At 38.3% G+C, this 20,123-nt stretch overlaps 2 protein-coding genes across 2 annotated transcripts; one reads left to right on the top strand and one right to left on the bottom strand.

The window, feature by feature from the left end:
* The first annotated feature begins 1,339 nt into the window (after positions 1–1,339).
* On the top strand, positions 1,340–5,557 carry LOC116263829 (GDSL esterase/lipase At5g62930). Its single transcript, XM_031643618.2, has 6 exons — positions 1,340–1,667; positions 2,135–2,212; positions 4,064–4,204; positions 4,450–4,526; positions 5,026–5,187; positions 5,260–5,557. The coding sequence occupies exons 1-6, from the start codon at positions 1,569–1,571 to the stop codon at positions 5,414–5,416; spliced, it is 714 nt and encodes a 237-aa protein (XP_031499478.1). The 5' UTR covers positions 1,340–1,568; the 3' UTR covers positions 5,417–5,557.
* Positions 5,558–10,357: 4,800 nt separating this feature from the next.
* LOC116264181 (boron transporter 1-like) lies at positions 10,358–16,421 on the bottom strand. Its single transcript, XM_031644253.2, has 12 exons — positions 14,753–16,421; positions 14,435–14,517; positions 14,124–14,316; positions 13,918–14,056; positions 13,446–13,611; positions 13,065–13,231; positions 12,230–12,403; positions 12,050–12,145; positions 11,826–11,963; positions 11,422–11,741; positions 11,068–11,338; positions 10,358–10,977 (listed from the first exon to the last, which is right to left on the bottom strand). The coding sequence occupies exons 1-12, from the start codon at positions 14,854–14,856 to the stop codon at positions 10,660–10,662; spliced, it is 2,169 nt and encodes a 722-aa protein (XP_031500113.1). The 5' UTR covers positions 14,857–16,421; the 3' UTR covers positions 10,358–10,659.
* Positions 16,422–20,123: the final 3,702 nt, after the last annotated feature.

A 20,123-nucleotide genomic window follows, 5' to 3' on the forward strand; every position in this document is an offset into this window, starting at 1 on the left:
TTTAATCCTTATGGACTCCTACTTATACATGAATTCAAGCAATGACAGAGCTACATATGGGATGGTCTGGCCCGTTGCCCACACCAACCCCTCAATATTTCTTTATTTTCACATTAACATTTTCAAATATTTGCTTTGTCATATATATGAGTGCCCTTTTAAATATGAAAATCTGTGAATGAGTGCCCCTAAAAAAATTTTTTTGCTCCACCAGTAAATTGAATCGAAGGTTTCTACTTTTTTAGGGCAGCTACAATGGTAGAAGATGTTCTTGTGGAAAGTTTCGTATCTTGGCAATTAGCATCAATTTAGTTTGTGCATGTCTTAACTGTGCGACTCATTTGTGTGGTTTTTCCATGGAAAATTTGTTTGATTCTTATGTTTCATGCCTGTGTTTTTTCCTTTTTCTCCTCTCTTACGCCCTGTTTGGTTGGAGAGAAAGTGAGAGATTAAGCAATTCCTTTTTTGTTTGGCTGACTAATTAAAAATGAGGAAAATAAAAAAAGTTTGTAGAAAAAAAAATGAAGGGAAAGAAAATGAGAGTGTAGTGTAAATCCAATCCCTCCAAAATTGGAGGGATTGGGAAGTAAATGAAAAAAAGGGATTGAGCATTCCTTTCCTTCATCTCTCTCTCTTTTGATAATAACATGGACTAAATTTACAGAAAAAATGGACTAGAAAAATGGGGATTGTGAAACTCTGTATTCAGAATTAACTTCTTTAATTTCCTTAAAACAAATTTTCAAAATATGTTTTAATGTTTTTCATTCAAAAGCATGCACTTGTGAATTATTTTCTAAACTTAAGCAGTTATTTGTAATTAATCCCGATGTCAGATTTTGTTTTAAAATGTATAAAAATTGAGCAAATTTCTCTTCATTTTTCAAAAAGTCAAAAAGAAATGAATTTTGATGTTAGTATCCAACATTTGCGGGACGGATTGGGATTAGATTTTACTAACAAGATGACATGAGTCGCAAAATTTCCTTCCTAGATTGTTTCTTGTTTGTTGGGCAGTTGTTATCTTATGAACAAGCATGACTTATTTTTACCAGAAACAATCCTAAACCAGTGAAATAAGAACAGCTCACAGAGACACGATTCTTTTCATAACGCATGTGAAATAGCTAAATAGGATTAAAAATACATCAGCATTTTGGGCTATATGTGAATTTTCTATTCTTGTATTCTTGAATTCGGTTCATTACCGTAAGATCCAAATGAGTAGTCAAAATACATCAGCATTATGTGAATTTTCTATTCTTGTATTCTTGAATTCTCCTTTCTCACAAATTTTTAAATAAATTTTATATTTCTCAAGCACCTTGTGATCTGGGAGATTCTATTCCAGCGAGATTCGCCACCCTGATTCTCGGAGTCGGCGTGAAAAGTTAAGGTTAGGGAACACTCTCCGAAGTCCAAACGAGATCCCTACTCCTGGTTTTAACGCTCCCCACCAGGCGTTTTCCCTTTCAGTTACCTAGTGCGGCTGTTGCTTGTGGTCTCACTTGGTCAGGGGTGCTTGACCAGACCGGCGATCGTTTCTGGGGGAGTGCACAAGAAAAGCAATGAGGCCTCGGATCGTTCTATTCGGAGATTCTCTCACCGAGCAATCCTTCAGGCCTGGCGGATGGGGGGCGTCCCTCGCAGACGCCTATTCTCGCAAGGTAATATACATCATTCTCTTTCTTTCACGTTGTATAGTTTGTCTCTTCCATGATAAGTTCTTCACTTCGGTCCTTCTCGTGCTATTGTGGTTATTTCTTCTAATTATGATGCCATGTTGATCCCCAATTCATAGAACTGGTAGGTGGTGACGGTTTCTTTCAAGATTCCTTAGTAAAGAAATTGAGCTTCTTATAGGTAATCTTTTAGGACTTTTCAGGAAAGGGGATGCTTGTTTTGTACATGTCGATTTTGCTTGTTTTTAGTCGTTTCTCTCTCTGTCGATCCCCTTCCAATCTGTCTTACATTTTTTTTTAATATTAGTGACAGGCTTTTGTATAGATTGTTCAGCATGATGATTGTCAAGTTCCTTCCTTTACTCTGCCTATCTTTGCTGAACTATGTTGTTCTAATCCTTTTTTTTTTTTTTTTTTGCTTCTTGGTGTTGTCTGTTTATTATGAAATCCAGGCAGACATAGTTGTTCGAGGTTATGGTGGGTATAACAGTAGATGGGCTCTCTTCCTGCTTGATCGCTTGTTTCCTCTTGTGAGTTTCTCTTTCCTTGTTCTTCCTCCGGCTTATGTCATGTTAAATTTTTTGTTTTAATCAGGGTCTTAAATTTTATTTCTTTGAGAAGTGCAAGGGGTGCCATTCGTTTACAGAGACTGTAATACGTTTGCCATGATGAAGTCTCCATGTAATGCAGATTCTTTGAGGCAACTGCACGGGGTTCTCTTTTCTAATGGAATCTAAATTTTGCGTCTTTGAGATGGGTAAAGTTTATTATTCTTTTACTAATAGCGTCATAGGTTTGCCATGATTCACTCTCGAACTATGCAATGAAGATTCTTCAAGGAGGCTACGTTTATGGGGTTCCATTCCAACTCACCAAGTTCAATCATCAGCCATGTGGAGGCAGTCAACTGCTTCTATGCACGTCGACTTTGTTGGTTGTTGTCATGAAATGAGCCATAAGCTCGTGGCTTCATTAGCCTATTCCCAAAAACAATTTATAGTTTTTGCATTTAATATGAAACATTTCTAAACTTTGTTAGCTTTTGATATTAAACAATGCCTCCTCTCACAACTTTTAGAAAAATGCTGCAACTTCACCTATATCCACAGCTGCATCAAACGTGCACTACAAAAGGCAGTTTATCTAGTCCTAGATCTGTCTTTCTAGCAGGTGGGAATTTGCTTTACGTGGATGACTTTATTAAACTTGACATGCTACATGGACTTAATTCTGAATTTGCCATGGCGAATATGCAAACATCTAAGAACTGCGTGTTATTAAGACCAACCAAATGATTTAAAATTTATCTTGCCAGAAGAAGTGCTTTCAAAAGTTATGCAGTCTTGATTTGTTAACTTTCATATGATATAAGTGCATAAGAAGTGCTATAGGATGATAGCACATTGTTCAAGTCATCTTGCATGAACTGACTTTTTTCATTAAAAAAAGAGAGGATTGTGGCCCGTTCCTTTACTTAGTAATTTGAACAGATGTACGAGAAATTATTCCAAAAGGACTTCAAAACATGTTAAATGTGGACACACACAAGTGTGTTGGCATGTTTATGTCTGCTTTATTTCTTCTTTTCCAATTTATAAACTTCTTCAGTTGAAGATGTTTGATTTTTCACATAATCATCTGGATGTTTTTCACATGTTCTGAATCTGGCCTTTCACAGCCTGCCGCTGGTTTCTAGTCCCCTCTGACTCCATACTTCTTATTTTTCTAGGTTTTCCTGCTACTCCGAAAAGCCTGACTGTATTATCCATGTTATATCACGTAGCTCAAATCTTGTCAGTGTACCCTCACCTTAGAGATGCCTTGTTCCTCCTCTCCACCAGCTATAACTTCTCCCTTTTCCCTTTCCGTGTCCTCCCTGTTTCTGAGAGTTGATTTTCAGGACTTGATGATCTACCATATCTTGAAGGTTCATTTTAGCAAATTAAGTTTCCTAAAATTCAGGAGGTAACATATCTGCATGCACGATCTAATTAGTGCAGTTGTTAAAGCTGAAAAATTGCTGACAAATGAATGTCTAGCTTCACAACTGATGTCATCCTTCGAGGGCATGGTTATATTTGATCTAGGACTAGGAGCTGTTTGGTATTAATTTTCAAATCCCAGATAATTCTGAGAGTTGTTTTTCTGGGACTATTTTTTAGTTTGTCTAGCATCATTAAGATTCCCTTTGATTTTTAACTTGAAGATATAATTATCGACTGACTTGCCTCCTTTTTCTTATTTTTATTGTCATAGTGACCTCCCTATTTATGTTATGGCATTTTTCGGATACTTAAAATCATTCAGCAGATGTCTGAAATTGCACATGCATTTTCAGCAAACCACTAATTAATTGGATAACGTGTGTGCCTGCTTTGCAGGGATCTGAGGATCCTCCAGTTGCTGCCACTGTGTTTTTTGGAGCCAATGATGCAGCACTCTTGGGAAGAAGCAATGAAAGACAACATGTGCCAATTTTGGAATACAAAGAAAACCTTAGGAAGATTGTTTGTCATCTGAAGGTATGACACATATTCTGGATATTGCTTATATCTGGAAACACCTCTCTGCATGTGTAGTTCTCTACTTTCTTTGAATCCATAGCAGTACTTACTACTGTGGGAGATTGTGAGTTGGAGGTCAAATTTTGTGCACTTCAGTTCTGATTCAGTAGTCGCCTTTTATTCTGGGGTAACAAGCTTTGTGTGTGGCGCTGTTCTCTTTTTCCTTCCCACATTGTCAAGCAATTTTTTTTATGTGTTTGCAGAAATTATCACCTACTATGCTAGTGCTGCTGATAACTCCTCCTCCAGTTGATGAGATTGGCAGGAGAGCATATGCAAGGTCTGAAGCTTCCTAATGCGTATTTTTGTTTTCTGCAAGGTTTCTTCCACATCTGCATGTATGGCTGTCAGAACAGTGTGGGGCGTTGTCTTTAAGAAGGTGTTGATCTATAAGCTGATATGTAGAACATACACGTCTCTTTGCTCATGACTAGTTTAGGTTTCGCTTGCTACTTGGATACTTTGGCATATCCAATATCTGGGCAGTCTATGACCTGTCAAAAAATCTGGGTTGTGACTTATCAACATTTTGCTCCATGCTTTTTTTGTCTCTCTCAATTTTATCATTTGGATGCACTTTCCTGTCATTGTGTGAGTTATTCGTGTTTTGCTGAACCTTTCCTTAGGCATTCAAATGAGTAGATAATCTATTTCTCCTACAACTAAACAAAAAAAGCAGAAAATTTGAAATTACAAACTTTTGTTTATTGATTAGATGTGACTTCTGTTTTTGTAACAGTTTGACTTTACCTTTGCCTAATGTGAATATTGATTTATAGATCCATATATGGAGAGAATGCTTCAGAGTTGTCTGAGAGGACAAATGAAATGACAGGAGTTTATGCTCACCGGTGTGTAGAACTTGCTACCGAGATGGGTGTCTCCTGTGTGAATATATGGTCTAAGATGCAGGAGACGGCAGGGTGGCAGAAATTTTTAAGGTTTGTGTGAGATCTCTTTATTGCTTTTCAGAAGCTGCTCATGTTCATAATTGATGATTTATGTTTTTTCAGTGATGGACTACATTTCACGGCAGAAGGCAATGCTGTATTGTATGAAGAGGTCATCAAGGTGCTTTTTGCTGGGGGTCTCTGTGAACCAAAAATGCCATATGATTTTCCTCATCATTCAGAGGTTGATCCACAAGATCCTAAGAAGTCATTCAGCTAGAATGGCATCTCATCTTTTTACTGAGTATATGATTGACTGCGGATACATCTTAAGTAGCTCCATTGAGTTACATTTATTCAGTATTTTTCCTGTATATGGTTGATTTTTATGTTAGTTATGGGAAAAAGGGTTACAGTGCTACTGCTCCTGGGCACTCGGAGGAAAAAAAAAAAGAAAAAAAAAGCGAATGCTTATCTCCTTTTTGAAGTAACAAGGCAAAGCTAATCCTTTTGGTGCAATTGATGAACAAGATGCGGCGAAGTTTAGTTTCTCTAATTTTGCCAATGTGCATGCGTATTTTTCTTTGTTCTTTTGTCTTTTCTTTTCTTTGCAACGACGAGAGAAACCAACGAAGTTCTTGAACCTGTCAACCTCTTCGGTTCAGGATGTGCATGTTTGCTCTATTGTGTTTGAGGGATTCCTTAGTATAGAGTTCCTGGCTATCATTTTCTTTGCCTGAAAATAGTCCCAACCTTTTTATAGGCAAGACGCGTCATGAAATTAAGTCCAGACCCCCTCTACTCAAGATTGTTAAGTAAACAAAGCTGGCTTGGTGTAAGGCCGTTTCTGAAAATGTCCATGCATGCTTCTGCTGATCACTTGATTCGAATCCCGAAGTCAGTGTGTTGTACCATTTTTTGCATCATTAATCTGGTACTCACTAGAGCAATGCCAACATTTAAAATCACTTCAAAATGTGTCTAGCCTTCTAACGATCCCAACAATCTTGATCCGGTTAAAATTTGTTTGGTGGGAATATGAAAACGGGAAAAGGATTAACCCGAAAAGAACAGAGAAAACCTGCCTTGCCTGCAATATGTCTAAGATTACACAGTGCACCGTTTTTGATATTGTGCTAAAATCAGTCAACAGTCTCTTGTAAGAGACTTCCCCTGCAACCCAAATTCCTCATGAAGCAAACCCCTCATCTCAGGACCTGAGCTCCGTCTTTCTTTTAGGGGTGTAGCATAACTAGTGAGGCTTCCATGGGTTTTACTCTAGACTGCAAACGTTAGATTCACTGCACTCCAGTTGACAAATGTCTCGCTTTCAATCCAGGTCTTAAAGCAGCCATGGACCTTGAGAACATGAAAAAAGTCCAGTCATCAGTTCGATTTCCGTGAGTTTTACTCTAGACTGCAAACGTTAGATTCACTGCACTCCAGTTGACAAATGTCCCGCTTTCAATCCAGGTTTTAAAGCAGCCATGGACCTCGAGAACATGGAAAAAAAAGGGTGGTTTCAACCTCTCATCAGATCGCCAACTTGGTGATCATGTGGTCTCAGGTAGAGACAATGACAGATCGTGCGGCCTTTGCTCATTTAGTTAAACAAAATAACAGAAAGGGGGTGATTCTAGTCTAGGAGAGCATAAGAACCAAGATGTTGGTCTAATGGGGCAGCCATGGCTGTCAGGATGGAAGTCATAGTAAGAGATCGACTCATAGATACCACCACTACTTGTGTTGCCCAAGTTGTGGATACATTTCTTGGGATTGAGAAGAATACCTACAACTTTTTTCAAAATGTTTTGTTAAGACACAGGCCGATAGCAGATGCTCGGTGGCACTCAGAATAAATAGCAGCTGGAGTGTAATACCTGAAGCAGTCAGCACCTTGATCCAATTGTCTGGGCTGCCTTCTCTGATACAAGGTTCGCTCTAGTCAGATTTTTCGTTTTTTTACCCTACAACACAGGGGGTAAGTACTTCAAGTTAGCAGCCATATAGAATGTAGAATGCATTCACGAAGTCTTCCTTTTGCTCTCCAACCATTTCCGAAACCAACCTGCGTCCTACTTCTATTAATCAGATCGAAGTTCAAAGAATTGAGAAAAAATCAAGCAAAGAACAGCTAATTACATGTGAAGAAGAGTTTCAGCTGCTTCTGCAGAGGGATAAGAAGAAACCTAAACGAGTTTCTTCTCTCCAACCATTTGATTTATTAATTTTGAAAGAACAATAGAGCACATCTCCCTCACCCTCTCCCTCTCTCTCTGAGATATATATGTATATTTATACTAAAGATCATTGCAACGTAATGATCATGACATCCAAATCTCATCAGTGAATGTATTTATACCATTGATCCATTTGCACGCTACCTGGGAGTGGGAGTTTTATGATAGGGTGAGGATATGGTGGCTACCCATTTCACCTCAATGGTCACCTCATCATGGGAAGAACCCTTCAACGTCATCTGGGTTGCCAGTGTGCCTTCATTAGTTCACTCTATTGTTAGGCTTTTCCCTCTTTTTTTCTTTCTGAAACAAGAAATTCATTCTACGCGTGTAAGATCATGTGATGCGGATGCACTGCAACAAAACATTGTACTAGTGAAATAATTTCCACCTTCAAAGAGGTATTCTTTCCAGGACGCCTCCTTTTTATTACCATGCTTCCATCATCTTTATGCCCCTTATCTCCCTCTTTTTTTTCTTGTTATTTTGTTTCCATCTTCTGTTCCTCACTTAAAGGAAAGTTGCCATTCCTTTTTCTATGAAGAATTGTAGATATGAGAAGAGCAGAACTCAGCATAGCCGGTTCGGTTAATAAAACATATAGAAGGCATGTCGCTTGGTACTACTCTTCTATATAAAATATGTTAAATTTGGTGTATCAACAAAAAAGAATTATCAAGATTATTACGATATCGGCAAAGCCCATCACCAACTATATAACGCATTCCTACCAGGCAACATGAAAAGCTTCTAAAATATTAACCATTTCCATAATCCTTTTCTCCGGTTTATATTGGTGAAAGGATATGGCATGGCTTAGCCTTAGATACAAGAAATGCCTCAAAATGCATCATTCTTTTATGTGCAAACATGTCTGTTACCCTCTGTTTCTGGGAGTGAAGAGAAACCTGTAACTTACAATCCAGATTTCAAAATTTAGTGGTATGTATAACATAAATTCAAATTCTGTAATAAGATTAGAAAACTCAAAATATAGCGGTCATCTCTTCATCCGTTTACCCAAAAATAAGCCTTACAATCAGTTTTTTTTCTCACAGAAAGAATTTACGCGTTCTTCTAGATGCCATGCAAACCATTATCAAAATGAAAATATATATACACAATCTAACAACTGACGATGGTAGAACTCAAAGCGGCTGATCCATCCTGAATCCCGCTGGTAATGTGAAAATCTTTTCAGATATATCCTAATATTTGACAGCCAGCAGTTTGCAATCGGTCGTGAGCTTTTGTGTTGTATGGATGAACGTTGCCCGCGAACTTCATGTCATTACAGGAACGGTAGATAACATTCTGTAATGCGCAACGTCGGCACCGCTCACCCACATCTGTTCATATGTGAAAGAAGAGATTATTATTTTGGGCATTGTCTTTCTGAAATCGACAGGTAGGTGCCGTTTTCCTTTTCTCTTCTCTTTTTTATTTTCTTATTCCTTTTCTCTTCTCTTTTTTCTTTTCAGGGTCCAAAACTTTAACCCAGGCAAAACTTGCCCCTCCTAAAAGTTTTAGAAGTTGTTTGGCAGCAGAGATACATTTATGATGATTCATCTCAAAGATTATGAATCTACTTAAATTTTTGAAGCAGATTCATGAGACACTCACAAAGTATCTTTAGTATCATAAATAAAAATAGACTAAGTTGTCCGTAATTTTTTTCAAATGATAATAGTTGAGGCACAACTGCCCACGATTTGGCATGGTAGTTGGGGCTCACTGGGAATCTTACCTCTCAGGAGGTGCCCATTGAAAAATCTGGTTCTTGGCAGGTTCTTGGAAGGTTCCTGGTCATCAGGAGAAAGAAAAAATTAAGGCATGTCTGCTTATGACAGAGAGTTATGATCAGAAGTTGTCCTTACTTTCATATTTTAAGACCGACGGTTTGTCTGCATGTGTGATTTTGTCGGGCAATAATAGATGGTTGAACTAGTCTGGCAGAGTACATGTAGCTCAATAGCATTCCGACTATTAACTGCTCTGCAGCACATCCATGCTCGGCTAAAGAAAAAAATATTTCCGTCTATATTTCGTAAACCTTGCGGCATTGTGTGAGACCAGTCATATATAGAGATCTTATATATTTACTTTTGGGAATTTTCTTAGCTTAAGATGTAGAAGTAAGAATGGTAAGTTTCTTGTAACATTTTTGTGGCTCCGATTGCTCCACGATGTGCGATATATACTGCACAATTTTCATTCCTTTGTTCGCCACCAGAAGGGTTTTCAACAACCGTTCACTTTTCCTACTGCAATAATTGTTGGGCTTCTAACAGCATACTTCACTGCTCTAAACCGCAACATGGGCCGCAACTAAATGCCACGGGATTCAACTAATCAAATTCATGTAAGCTTTGCCACACAAGAAACGGACTCCAAACGATGGTTATGTGCATTAGGGGCAAAGTATATAGTCGTGTTCGAGGTTCAACTCAGTTTTCTAAAAGAAACAAAAGACGGAAGGAATTAGCGCTCACTAAACTTGCGGGTATAAGCCATGATTCACAGTTTCATAACACATGCATACTGAGATTGGTCTTTTATGAGCAAATATAGCCATTACATAAAAGCATGTCCTACAGGTCCATTTGGCAACAGTAACAGTTCGTTACTGTTGAATTTTTTCAAGAGAGGAAAAGAATCATGAAATATTATAACATAGTCTTTCATGAATCCGCTCCAATCTTTAGGTCTAATTTATTGAATGGTAAGAAACTGTTCCCATTACACTGGAACATCTTTTAAGGATAGAGAAAAAAATGCATTTCAACAAGGATAAATTACTTTTTACATTTTTTCTCAACCTTTTCAGATCAACACAATGAAGCTGTGCATTCGTGCAATTTGGTTTCTCGAGAGAGAAAAATTGAGCATCCATATGTTCTATAATTTCAATGCGGAATTTAACTAGACAAAAGGAAGGTTCATGAAAAAATGTGCAAATAAAACCAATATAATGAGCATAATTGTATCTGAAAGCTTGATTTCATTTATGGAACGAAAGCCACACTTATCTGCGTAGAGATGCAAGGGTTACAATACAGCATAATACACTTGAACAAAAGCTGACAAGTCATTTATGATACTAAAGCCACAGTTATCTGCCCAGACTGCCTAGAAATGAAAGGGTTACAACACGGCCTACTACATTCGGATATTAGCTGAGAAATAAGAAAAGAAATACTGTCTTGTGCAAAATTAAGGAGATAAACCACCAAATAGAATAACCTTCAGCATGCAACTTCCAGTCTCTACACCAACAATAAAACTAGAGCTTACAATGAGAGCTCTGCCCTAGGGTCGATATACGAGCAGCCCTTGGTGTCTCACTTGATTCAGTTGTTATCCCACCATATCGTGGACTATGCTCCAGCCTAAGCTCATTTGTATGAGGGCTGTATGCCCTGTCAGCAGACCTTGGACTGTATGCTAGTTTAGGCTCATCATGTGGAGCTGTACTTGTTACTTTGGGGCTGTGAATGTGTCTGATCTCACCACGGCCACGAGTAATGACGCCATCAAGAATTTCAGCATCATCCTGGTGTCCAACTCGTGCACCGATTCCAAAGCTATGAGTATCGTCATCCTGTGAAACATTTTTTAGAACATGAAATAATGTCAAACTAAACAAATAGAAGACAGCAGTTTGCTCAAGTAATACAAACACGAGACATACATTTATTGTCATGCCAAATGGCAATGCCGGTGATTCTTCATACTCAGCTGCATCCAAATCTTGTAGATGAGCACCCTTGAAAAATTTGGGAAGTATATATTGCCGCACTGGCACCAGGAGCATGATCATCATTGGGAAGAGCACCCCAGCAATAGGAATCCATGTGATGCCAAAACATACCAGCAAATACACTGTCTGGAATAAGGTAAAGATGGCAATTGTCTTGAAAGGAACTGTTTCGACAAATGATGCATGATACTTCTCAAGGACTCTGTTAGGAAAAGCAAAAAATGGAAGCAGGATAAATATATGGTTCCATATTAAAAGGAAAAAGTCATAGTGTTTAGTAAATACTTGTATCGTCTGCTTGGAGCTGTAAAAAGAAGCAGTATGCGTTCCCAAAACTGGTTTCCCGGCAAACTTTCGATGGCCATGAAGGCAAAATAACCCCATAAAACTGATGTGGGGATCTTCTTCAGGAAAGGCATAGCAGCAAGACAACCACCCACCATAATTGATTGTAGCAGGTTGCTGAGACGTTGTTCTTTGACATCAACAGGAAGAAGGTCATCTATTTCCTTGTTCACGTCAAATATGGACTCATCAACTGGGGCGTCCATGGCTCCTATGCTGGAAGCTAATTGGATTGTTGACTCTTTGAGTTCTCTTAGTCCCTGTTCATCAGAATATGCTTGCATATAAGGAATCAAAGGGTACAAAAATTGTGACATTGAAATGCAGGTTCACATCTTATTTACCACTCCAGGTGGAGGCTGATAAACCAATGGAGTCTGCATTTGGTTATAAGCTTCTTGCATGTTTCCATATAACTGGCTTAAGCTTGCATTCTTACTAATACTTTTGCGAGCTGTTGAGACAAGCTTGTTACGCAGTAACTGTTCAGCAAATCAAATAGTGGAGGAGGATTAGATGTAAACCAAAGTCAGTATAGAGCAAACCAATTGTTTCTCCATGTACGTACTTGATGCTTTAGAGTTGCTAAGCTTTTTGTGTGCATTGGAGACTGTGGGATAACACCATTGGCAGGAGGAATGCCAATAAGCCCACAAAGTATGACCTGCTCAAAGAGAACCCAAAGTTGTCATAATATTGAACTATTATTTGTCATTTATGAGGTATGCAAATTACCACATATACTTACCAGGAAACCTAGAAGAAGAAGGTCATAGTGAAAAGAAGGTGGTTTTCTCAAATTGAATTCCTTCTGTTGGGCAAGTTGAGATGCAACACTGTGATCAAAGTAATAGAGCACAGCAATCATAGTTGCAGGAATAAATGCTCCGAAAATGTACATGATGGGGACATTCAACATTTCCTGTGTATAATAGAATAGCCTTGGCATCACATAGATGCATTTTACAGTTAAAACCCAATGCACAAATTGAAAAGAACAGAAAGTGCACCTCATGCACACTGACTACCAAAACAGAGAAATACTTGCTAGATAAGAGTTAAGCAATTAATGTTGAAAAATAATATGTCTTTCTACTGACATTAGTTCCCGGTTATGGAAGAGCAGCAAAACAATAATGCCTACCATCTCGATGTAAAAACAAGTCAACAATAGAGTGCACCCAACGTGTATAAGGCCAGTATTTATGGCCACAACTGGTATGCTCTTGAAAACCCAAACAAACCCCAAAATATTGCATGAAACAAAGACTGCTGACTCAACAACCACCATTTGTAACTGTTAGTTCAGATTCTCATCCACTCTCTTGGTTGTTGCACAGGACGTGCACAGATGCATTTTTGGCCAACAAAATTTCTTCTAAATTCATGAGAAATATAAGTAAAATTGAAGCATAAAGACAACCATGATTTCAACAACTAGATGAAATCAAACATCTAAGACAAGGATAAAGTATAAAAAATCACATTGATTAATATCAGATAAACAAAACTGCCTAAACCCTGAACTCAATAACATTAAAATCCAACAAAATGTTTTAGACCCAATAAAATGGCCAACTCACATTGACAACAGTCCAGTTGGAATAGGCACCAGGAGACCATGGATTTGGACTGAAAAGGCGCCTAGGAATCCCAGTTGGGATGCTTTGAGATGGCATGTATGAAATGGCAGTCCATACAAGTACCATCAGCGGCACTCCATAGTCTGCAATGAGTCCTCGCAACCAACCTGAGTATTTATACCTAAACTTTTAATCTGTCTGTTTTAATAATGTAGAAACAAGACCTTACAAGGTAGAGAAGAAGACCATAAGTTTTGCAAAATAAAGGAGTAAAACAGCACAAATAACAAGAACAACTTAAGAGAAAAGACATGCTTCCATTGGCAGAGCCAAGACCATGATGATAAAAACATGCTTCCATTTGAGAGATTCAAATTATACCTGTTCCATAGCGCCATGATCGTGCTTTACGGCTTCTTAGTGCTGTAAAAAGTAGACCAAATGAAAGAACAAGTGCAAACATCCCATTCCCAAATCGCCAAGAAGGTTCAAACTCTATCAATTTGGAATTCTCTCTTTTTGGTATACGAAACTCCTCTACAACCCCCTGCATTTCCCATTTTGTAATCTTCAGTATGCAAAATACATACATACATGTGTGTGTGTGTGTGTGTTAAAAAGAGAGAGACAGAAAACATGGAATTACCGCCACTGTTAAACATCCATTAGTTCCAGAGGGCTAATTACTACAGTATCTAAGTTTATAGTCACATTTTTGTTCTCCTCTATGTTAGTTCAAAAACTGATACATGTATGAGATTACCTTTTGTATACCTCATTCTTCGTAGAGACAGGAATTTCCGAATTTATAACTGGACAATAACCTACACGCACATTATGCCAGAAAGCTTACCCGAATAGCCTGCTGCATGAAGAGCATTGCTATAAGCAAACCAAACAGCTCCCCAGCAAGACGAGTAAATCTATTGATGATTGAACAAGCACCTAGAACAGCTAACAGGATGAGCAGTAAGGCTGTCCAGACACAAACCCTGTATCCATGAAAGCCGTGAGTAGCAGTGATGATAATATATGAAGGATAGACTGTACGTCACTTACCATCCTGTCCAAGCCAGGAACAATTTTGGACCCAAATCAGGTCTGTCTTTTGCAAAGTTGAACATGAATGTGTACATGAGAACTGTGGGTTCGGCAACCCCGAGTATCAATAGTGGCTGCCCTCCAAAAATAGAATGGATGAAACCACATATTGCTGTCGAAGCCAGGGTCTGAACTGCAGTCAAGATACCATCTGACACAGGCAAAGTTGAACATTGTTGCCAGATGCAATCAAGATATAACAGAAACAATAGGATTAGCTCTTAAAAATACAGAAAAAAAGAAAGATCCACAAAAATCTACTTTCATACTTGTATTTCGCTCCAATTGCTCCCCAAATGATATGACTGGGATTGCTGATGCAAAAAAGATATATGTAGTAGGTGCAAGGATTCTGAATGATCCAAGAAAAGATTGATAAATAGATGAGTATGTACACAATCTCAAAACTAATCAGTAAATGAATATACATATTCCTGATAGCAGCCAATTCACGAATATGTTGTACATGTTTCTGAGACTTGGCAATGGAATATTTTGCAAGACATTCAAGAAAACTAGGATTTTCACCAACCATACAGCTAGAATCTTCACCTAAATCAGACTAACGAGAATTGAAGAGAATTTACCTGAACCCAGCATTGAGGCCTCCAGACCAGTCTTGCCTGTAGCACTGTAGCCTTCCTGCTAAATCATTTTTTATTCCACGGAGGGGAACAAAGGTTTCCTCCATGGTGAGTTTGCAGTAGGTTAACGCAAGGAGCGATGACAGAAAGAAATTTGGAGATGGACTTATGCACTGTAGTGTTTGGATCAGAACAAGTAGACAACTAGAGATGCAAAATTCAAGTTAGGAAAAGAAGTGAGACATGGAAGTTGCATGATGACGATAACCACTACGCTTGCATCCTGATATTCAAGCTACGGGCAGATAAATGAAGCTTTGCACATCAAGAGAATTGGGAAGCAAAAGAGAAAAAGAAACCGAGGTATATCTCTGACAAGTGATCCTTGACTCGGCCCATGACAGTATTTACAGTTATGGCCTCGCCTGAATATTGCATTCATGTGAGACTACATAAAGAATAGGAACTATGATCTGAAAGATACGGAATAATCTGTCAGTACCTAAATCCTAAATAACGAAAGAATAAATGGAATTGTTATCAGGTTATATAGTGATGACTGCTGATTACTTGGACTCCATGTCTGGGCAGAGAAAACTATTCCTAAGGAGAAAGTTTCATTAGGAAACTACAGGAGAATTAGCGCAGAACCGCCATTAGCAGCAGACAAACAGCTTAACGAACAAGCTCCATAAAACACACCTCCATTTCCCTACCTCCTAGCAGTTGTCAGCTTGCTCTCGAACTCAAACATAAAAATGTAAAGCTCTAAGTTCCTCTCAGGCACCAAAGCAATCAAACTCTGTAAACTGAGGATGAGAAAGTTGCATGTTTTATACCCACGACAATCCACGAAGATGCAATTTGGACCAGAATGAGAGTGGGATAGCTGGAGGAAGTTAGCGACCACCCATAACTACCTAATCGGTAAAACGGGTTACACTCTGAAACTGGAAGAGCAGTTGTCAAGAGAACAATTAACGCGCACCCATCATCACCAAATGACCACAAAAGATTAGCAATTCGATTCAAGGATAATGGGCATCTGGAATTTGAAATCTAGTTTTCTAAATCCCAGTAGCAAACCAACTGGCCATGCCAATCTAGATAAACAATAGGACAAGAGGATCAAATGCTAGAAATAACATAAACATATGAAGCCCTGTAATCCAAGCTACATGATTTTTAGCACAAAAAACAGAAACTTTCTACCCACAAGCCTTTGAAACTAAGCAAGGACCTGATCTCGATAAACACCGACTACATTACATAACGAAGGACACGGAGGAGGAGAAAGGCGCTTCCCTAACTTCCTACGAAACGAGTGGATGTACCCAAGTGAGATTTCAGCAGGAAGATGAACAATGACGGCAAGACAGAACGAAGAGCTGAGAGCACGAACACATCAAGAGCTCTTGGAGTTTACGTTGGTCGCCAATGAAAGGGAGCGATGATAGGATCCATGAATAAGTAGCGGAAATTTGCTCAGATACAACAAAAAGCTCTACATTGGATGGACCGTTTTCGCCTCAAGAAAAAAGTGGGTTTCTGTGAAGTCAGGAAAAGGGTCGGGAAAGATTTGATAAATGATAATTTCATAATGGTAAGACAATTTTGCCGGGGAAAGTTGCAGAGGAGGACAAATACGGTGATGCAACAGCTAGATGCACCTCAGCTCCTCAACTCACTTCCACCTACTCACAGACAAACCAACTATAGCAATTGAATATGAATAATGCAATCTCCAAAACGCCCCTATGAGGTGAGAGTCTCTACAATCTTCTTTCATGCCAATACCAAATGGTTCAAGGAGGCCGACAGTAAGGTAAATTGCATTGAATTCGGACTTTCTCCGGAATTCAGACCATATCCTATTATATCGAATCCACGCCCGTAACAACGATCATTGCTTCCGAATTCGATAAGATCCTACTAAAGCCTGAAGTTGTTCCGGCAAAAAAGTGTCAAAGACCACGATATTGCGAAAGAAACAGTGAAACACATTATTTTAGCTTCTCTTTAATATGTTTTAACATATTGGATAATAAATCCATAGTACCATTTTGGAGGGGTGTAATATCCTTCTCATTATAATGATCACCTTATTTGCTCATCAAAGAAAAATAAAATTTATCCACCATTATGGCGTTTTAAATTTACTTTACAATTTTTTAGAGCTTTGTCTTGGGGAAAGGAGAAAAAGAAAAACTCACCTCAGCGGTCTCTTGGCCGAGGCACTGCTACAGGAAACGCTTGTCACCGAAGTTCCGGATTATCTTGGATATTCTGGAACGGAACCTGAATATTCTGAGGGAGGTCAAATAAGGGATACCACAGAAACCTAATAAAATGCCTGCATTTTCTATTGATTCTCATTGCTCAACTAACTTTGGCCCATGCTCTTTTTCATGAAAACAAAGGTCGCTCCGTACGTTTCTACAGGCTTGGTGTTTTCTAATATTAAGTCAATGGATTACCTTTTTTCCATATTCACCCCTATCTTATGGGCGATTTACATGTTTATAACGTTTTATAACCTTTGGTAGCTCCTCCACATTTATCTTATGGGCTATCTTACTGTTGACTTCCTAGCTTTAGGTTTTTTTTTTTTTTTTCCTCTAACCAAATGACTTGGTTGCCTTTAAAAAAGAGAAAGAAGCAAATGACCCAAAGGAATGGTATATTTTTCTCTCTTTCTGCTCTCTACGTGACCCCATAAGCTCTGCTGAAACATTGCGACAGAAAACGATGGGTTGGTCATTATATTCAAACATCAGGGTTTGAACTTGTGAATCAAATAGAGCAGGGATAGTGTTGTCAGTTGCTGCCCATGAGTTAGAGATGAACTTTAAGAAAAACTCTCGAATGAAACCTGGATATGAAGCTTTTCAAGCAGCACATGTAGCGGCAAAGGACTCTTCTACAAACTGGAGAAGGAAAATCTAATCACACTTGGACCAGAACTCAGGTTAATTATATGTTTTTCTCTCCATTTAGCTTATGGCAATTGTTTATTGCGCATCATCATGGTAAACATGACCATATATTCATGAACACCTGCAATAATAGAAAGAACACAGTTCCTGAAATCCCAAGCATTTGAACCGTCTTTCTTACATGAACTGGTTGAACCCCAACTCAGATGAGCTTAAAATAACAGTTAGGGATCATGTGGAACATGATCAAGTCCATAAGCTACCACCTTTCCTTGTGAAATAGGCACACAGACAAACAGAAAGAAGAGGAGCAGGTATAGCTCTGTTGGCAAGCAGTCTTCATTCGGGGAGGGTTGGTCTAGGATAAACCATATCACGCTTCTTCTCCGAGAACATGCAGGATTGTAAATGCTACGGATTTGGTATGAGGGGTTGTTAGTTTTAGTTGTACCAAATCTGCTTTCCATTTTATTTCTAATTTATTTTACTGTCCCGATACTCACAAAGTTTGCAATCTTAGCCAAAGGGGATGAAAGTAAAGCAAAAGCCATGCACATGTCTTGTGTTGTTTTGGTTTCAGGCGCCCTCTTCACTGTGATTCTTGTTTTCTTGTCCTTCCCTTTTCGGTAAAATAAAAAAACTTTCTAGTCCTCTCTCTCTCTATACACACACACACACACACACGTACAAACATTGAAAACATCAAGAAAGCGTAACTGCTTTCTATTCAGCTAAAACATGACCATATGATGTTTAAAGTGTGAGCCTATTGGACTTGTACAAGTAATTGATGCCATATTTTATAGTCACTAACAGTCATTAACTTTTCTGAAGCACATCCTGATCCAATGCACCTGTTTTCTTGAGCTAGCAGCCTATTGCATTTCAGAGATTTCGAGTATGCTTTATTAAACTTATCCTGTTAAAGTCAAGAACGTGCAGATTAATAAACACGGAAAGCAATGTTAGTGACAAGTCCTACAATGTTAATGTCAATATTGATCACAAGCAAAAAGTATTAGGCAACTGGAGCTTAGTTTTTCAAGGCTGACGTATTTCCTCTGTCGTTTACTGCAAACCATTTTAATGCTAATACAGTGTTCTTTTAATCTTCTGCTTTCTTCCTGCAGGGAAAATCTGACCATCATCTCGACATTTAGCTTTTCCTTCAGAATGTGGTGACGTAGAAAATCCTTATCTTGCACAACATGAGCGACTAAATGCCATTTAAAAGGTGATATTTGATGATTCTCTTTGTCTTTAATAAATATTAGTTAAACAAATGAGATTAGACAAGGCTAAAATTATAGATAAAGCATATGTGGTTTCATATTGGATTTATGGTATTTAATACAATTATTTAAATTTTAGTATGAAATTGAAATCCCTATTCAGAAAATGAATAACCATTAACATCTGTCGAATCTGAACTTAACTATGACTGTCTTTGATAGAAAATTGAAGAATAAGTACAGTAGTGCATGAGGTTGGAACCAGAAAACCCCAAGTAATAAAGATTTGACCTATCGGTCTGCCATATGTTTCATGATTAAATATAACGAAGACAAAAACTTAGTATGACAGGTGAACAAAATACATGACTAAATATCCCAGTTACTTGGATAGAATAGATTGTTCTTTACCTTCATTCTTTTGTTTATCAAGTAAAAGGACACTGTCGTTTTTTTTGTCATTGTTAAAACAATATTTTGACAGTTGAAATGGTAGGATATGGTTAGATATGCTTATGCAGGCATGGTGGCAGAAGATGAAGGCTGGTGATCTCCACTTTTTGCTTGTAAATGTGATAAGATGAATGTGGCTTCGGTGTAATGACAGATGTAATGCATGTGATTCAATTGCAATTAACTTGTGCCTCCTGAACTCAAAATGATTATATATCTAATATTTCTTAGTGCCGTGGCACGCAATCACACCTTAAAGTCGGCATCTTTTCCATTGCAGAAAGGTTGCAAGTTTTTGCATGACCCACAAAATATGGATTTATAAAGTTCCACAGTAAAATCCATGAGCTAGTAGGTCATCTTCTAGCAAATAAATAATGATATCACCATGAAAAGGACTTTTTGACAAGGGGAAGATTTCTTTGGTTGGTCATATGCTCATATTTGTTTATCTGGTAAAATTTTACGTGTGTGGACAAAATCTATCTGCTCTAAGCATACGATCTGACTCAATTTGGCAGGTTGAGCAACTTAACCTTAAGGAGCCTTATTCAGTTTCCCATTCATTACTCGAAAGTTGAAACTCATCAGAAATTTAGAGTGTTCTTCATTTTTCAGTTTTTTTTTTTTTTGGTTTCCAGCCACAGTAACCAGTTTGACCAAACGTGTGCTCATGCAAAAGCACCGTTGGAAGATCATGGTGTTGATATCCATTTCCTGGAAGACTTGAGGTGATTGTTCACTTATCTGAAA

The sequence above is a fragment of the Nymphaea colorata genome, chromosome 11 (assembly GCF_008831285.2).
Source record: "Nymphaea colorata isolate Beijing-Zhang1983 chromosome 11, ASM883128v2, whole genome shotgun sequence".
Classification (NCBI taxonomy): Eukaryota; Viridiplantae; Streptophyta; class Magnoliopsida; order Nymphaeales; family Nymphaeaceae; genus Nymphaea; species Nymphaea colorata.

Bases quoted from the DNA above. Each gene is read 5' to 3' on its own strand.
- LOC116263829 (XM_031643618.2), top strand. From the start codon at position 1,569: ATGAGGCCTCGGATCGTTCTATTCGGAGATTCTCTCACCGAGCAATCC. The intron at 4,527-5,025 runs GTCTGAAGCTTC...ATTGATTTATAG, and splicing joins GGCAGGAGAGCATATGCAAG to ATCCATATATGGAGAGAATG. The intron at 5,188-5,259 runs GTTTGTGTGAGA...ATGTTTTTTCAG, and splicing joins GGGTGGCAGAAATTTTTAAG to TGATGGACTACATTTCACGG.
- LOC116264181 (XM_031644253.2), bottom strand. From the start codon at position 14,856: ATGGAGGAAACCTTTGTTCCCCTCCGTGGAATAAAAAATGATTTAGCA. The intron at 13,232-13,445 runs GTATAATTTGAA...ATAAATACTCAG, and splicing joins ATCATGGCGCTATGGAACAG to GTTGGTTGCGAGGACTCATT. The intron at 10,978-11,067 runs GTATGTCTCGTG...AATGTTTCACAG, and splicing joins CATTTGGCATGACAATAAAT to GATGACGATACTCATAGCTT.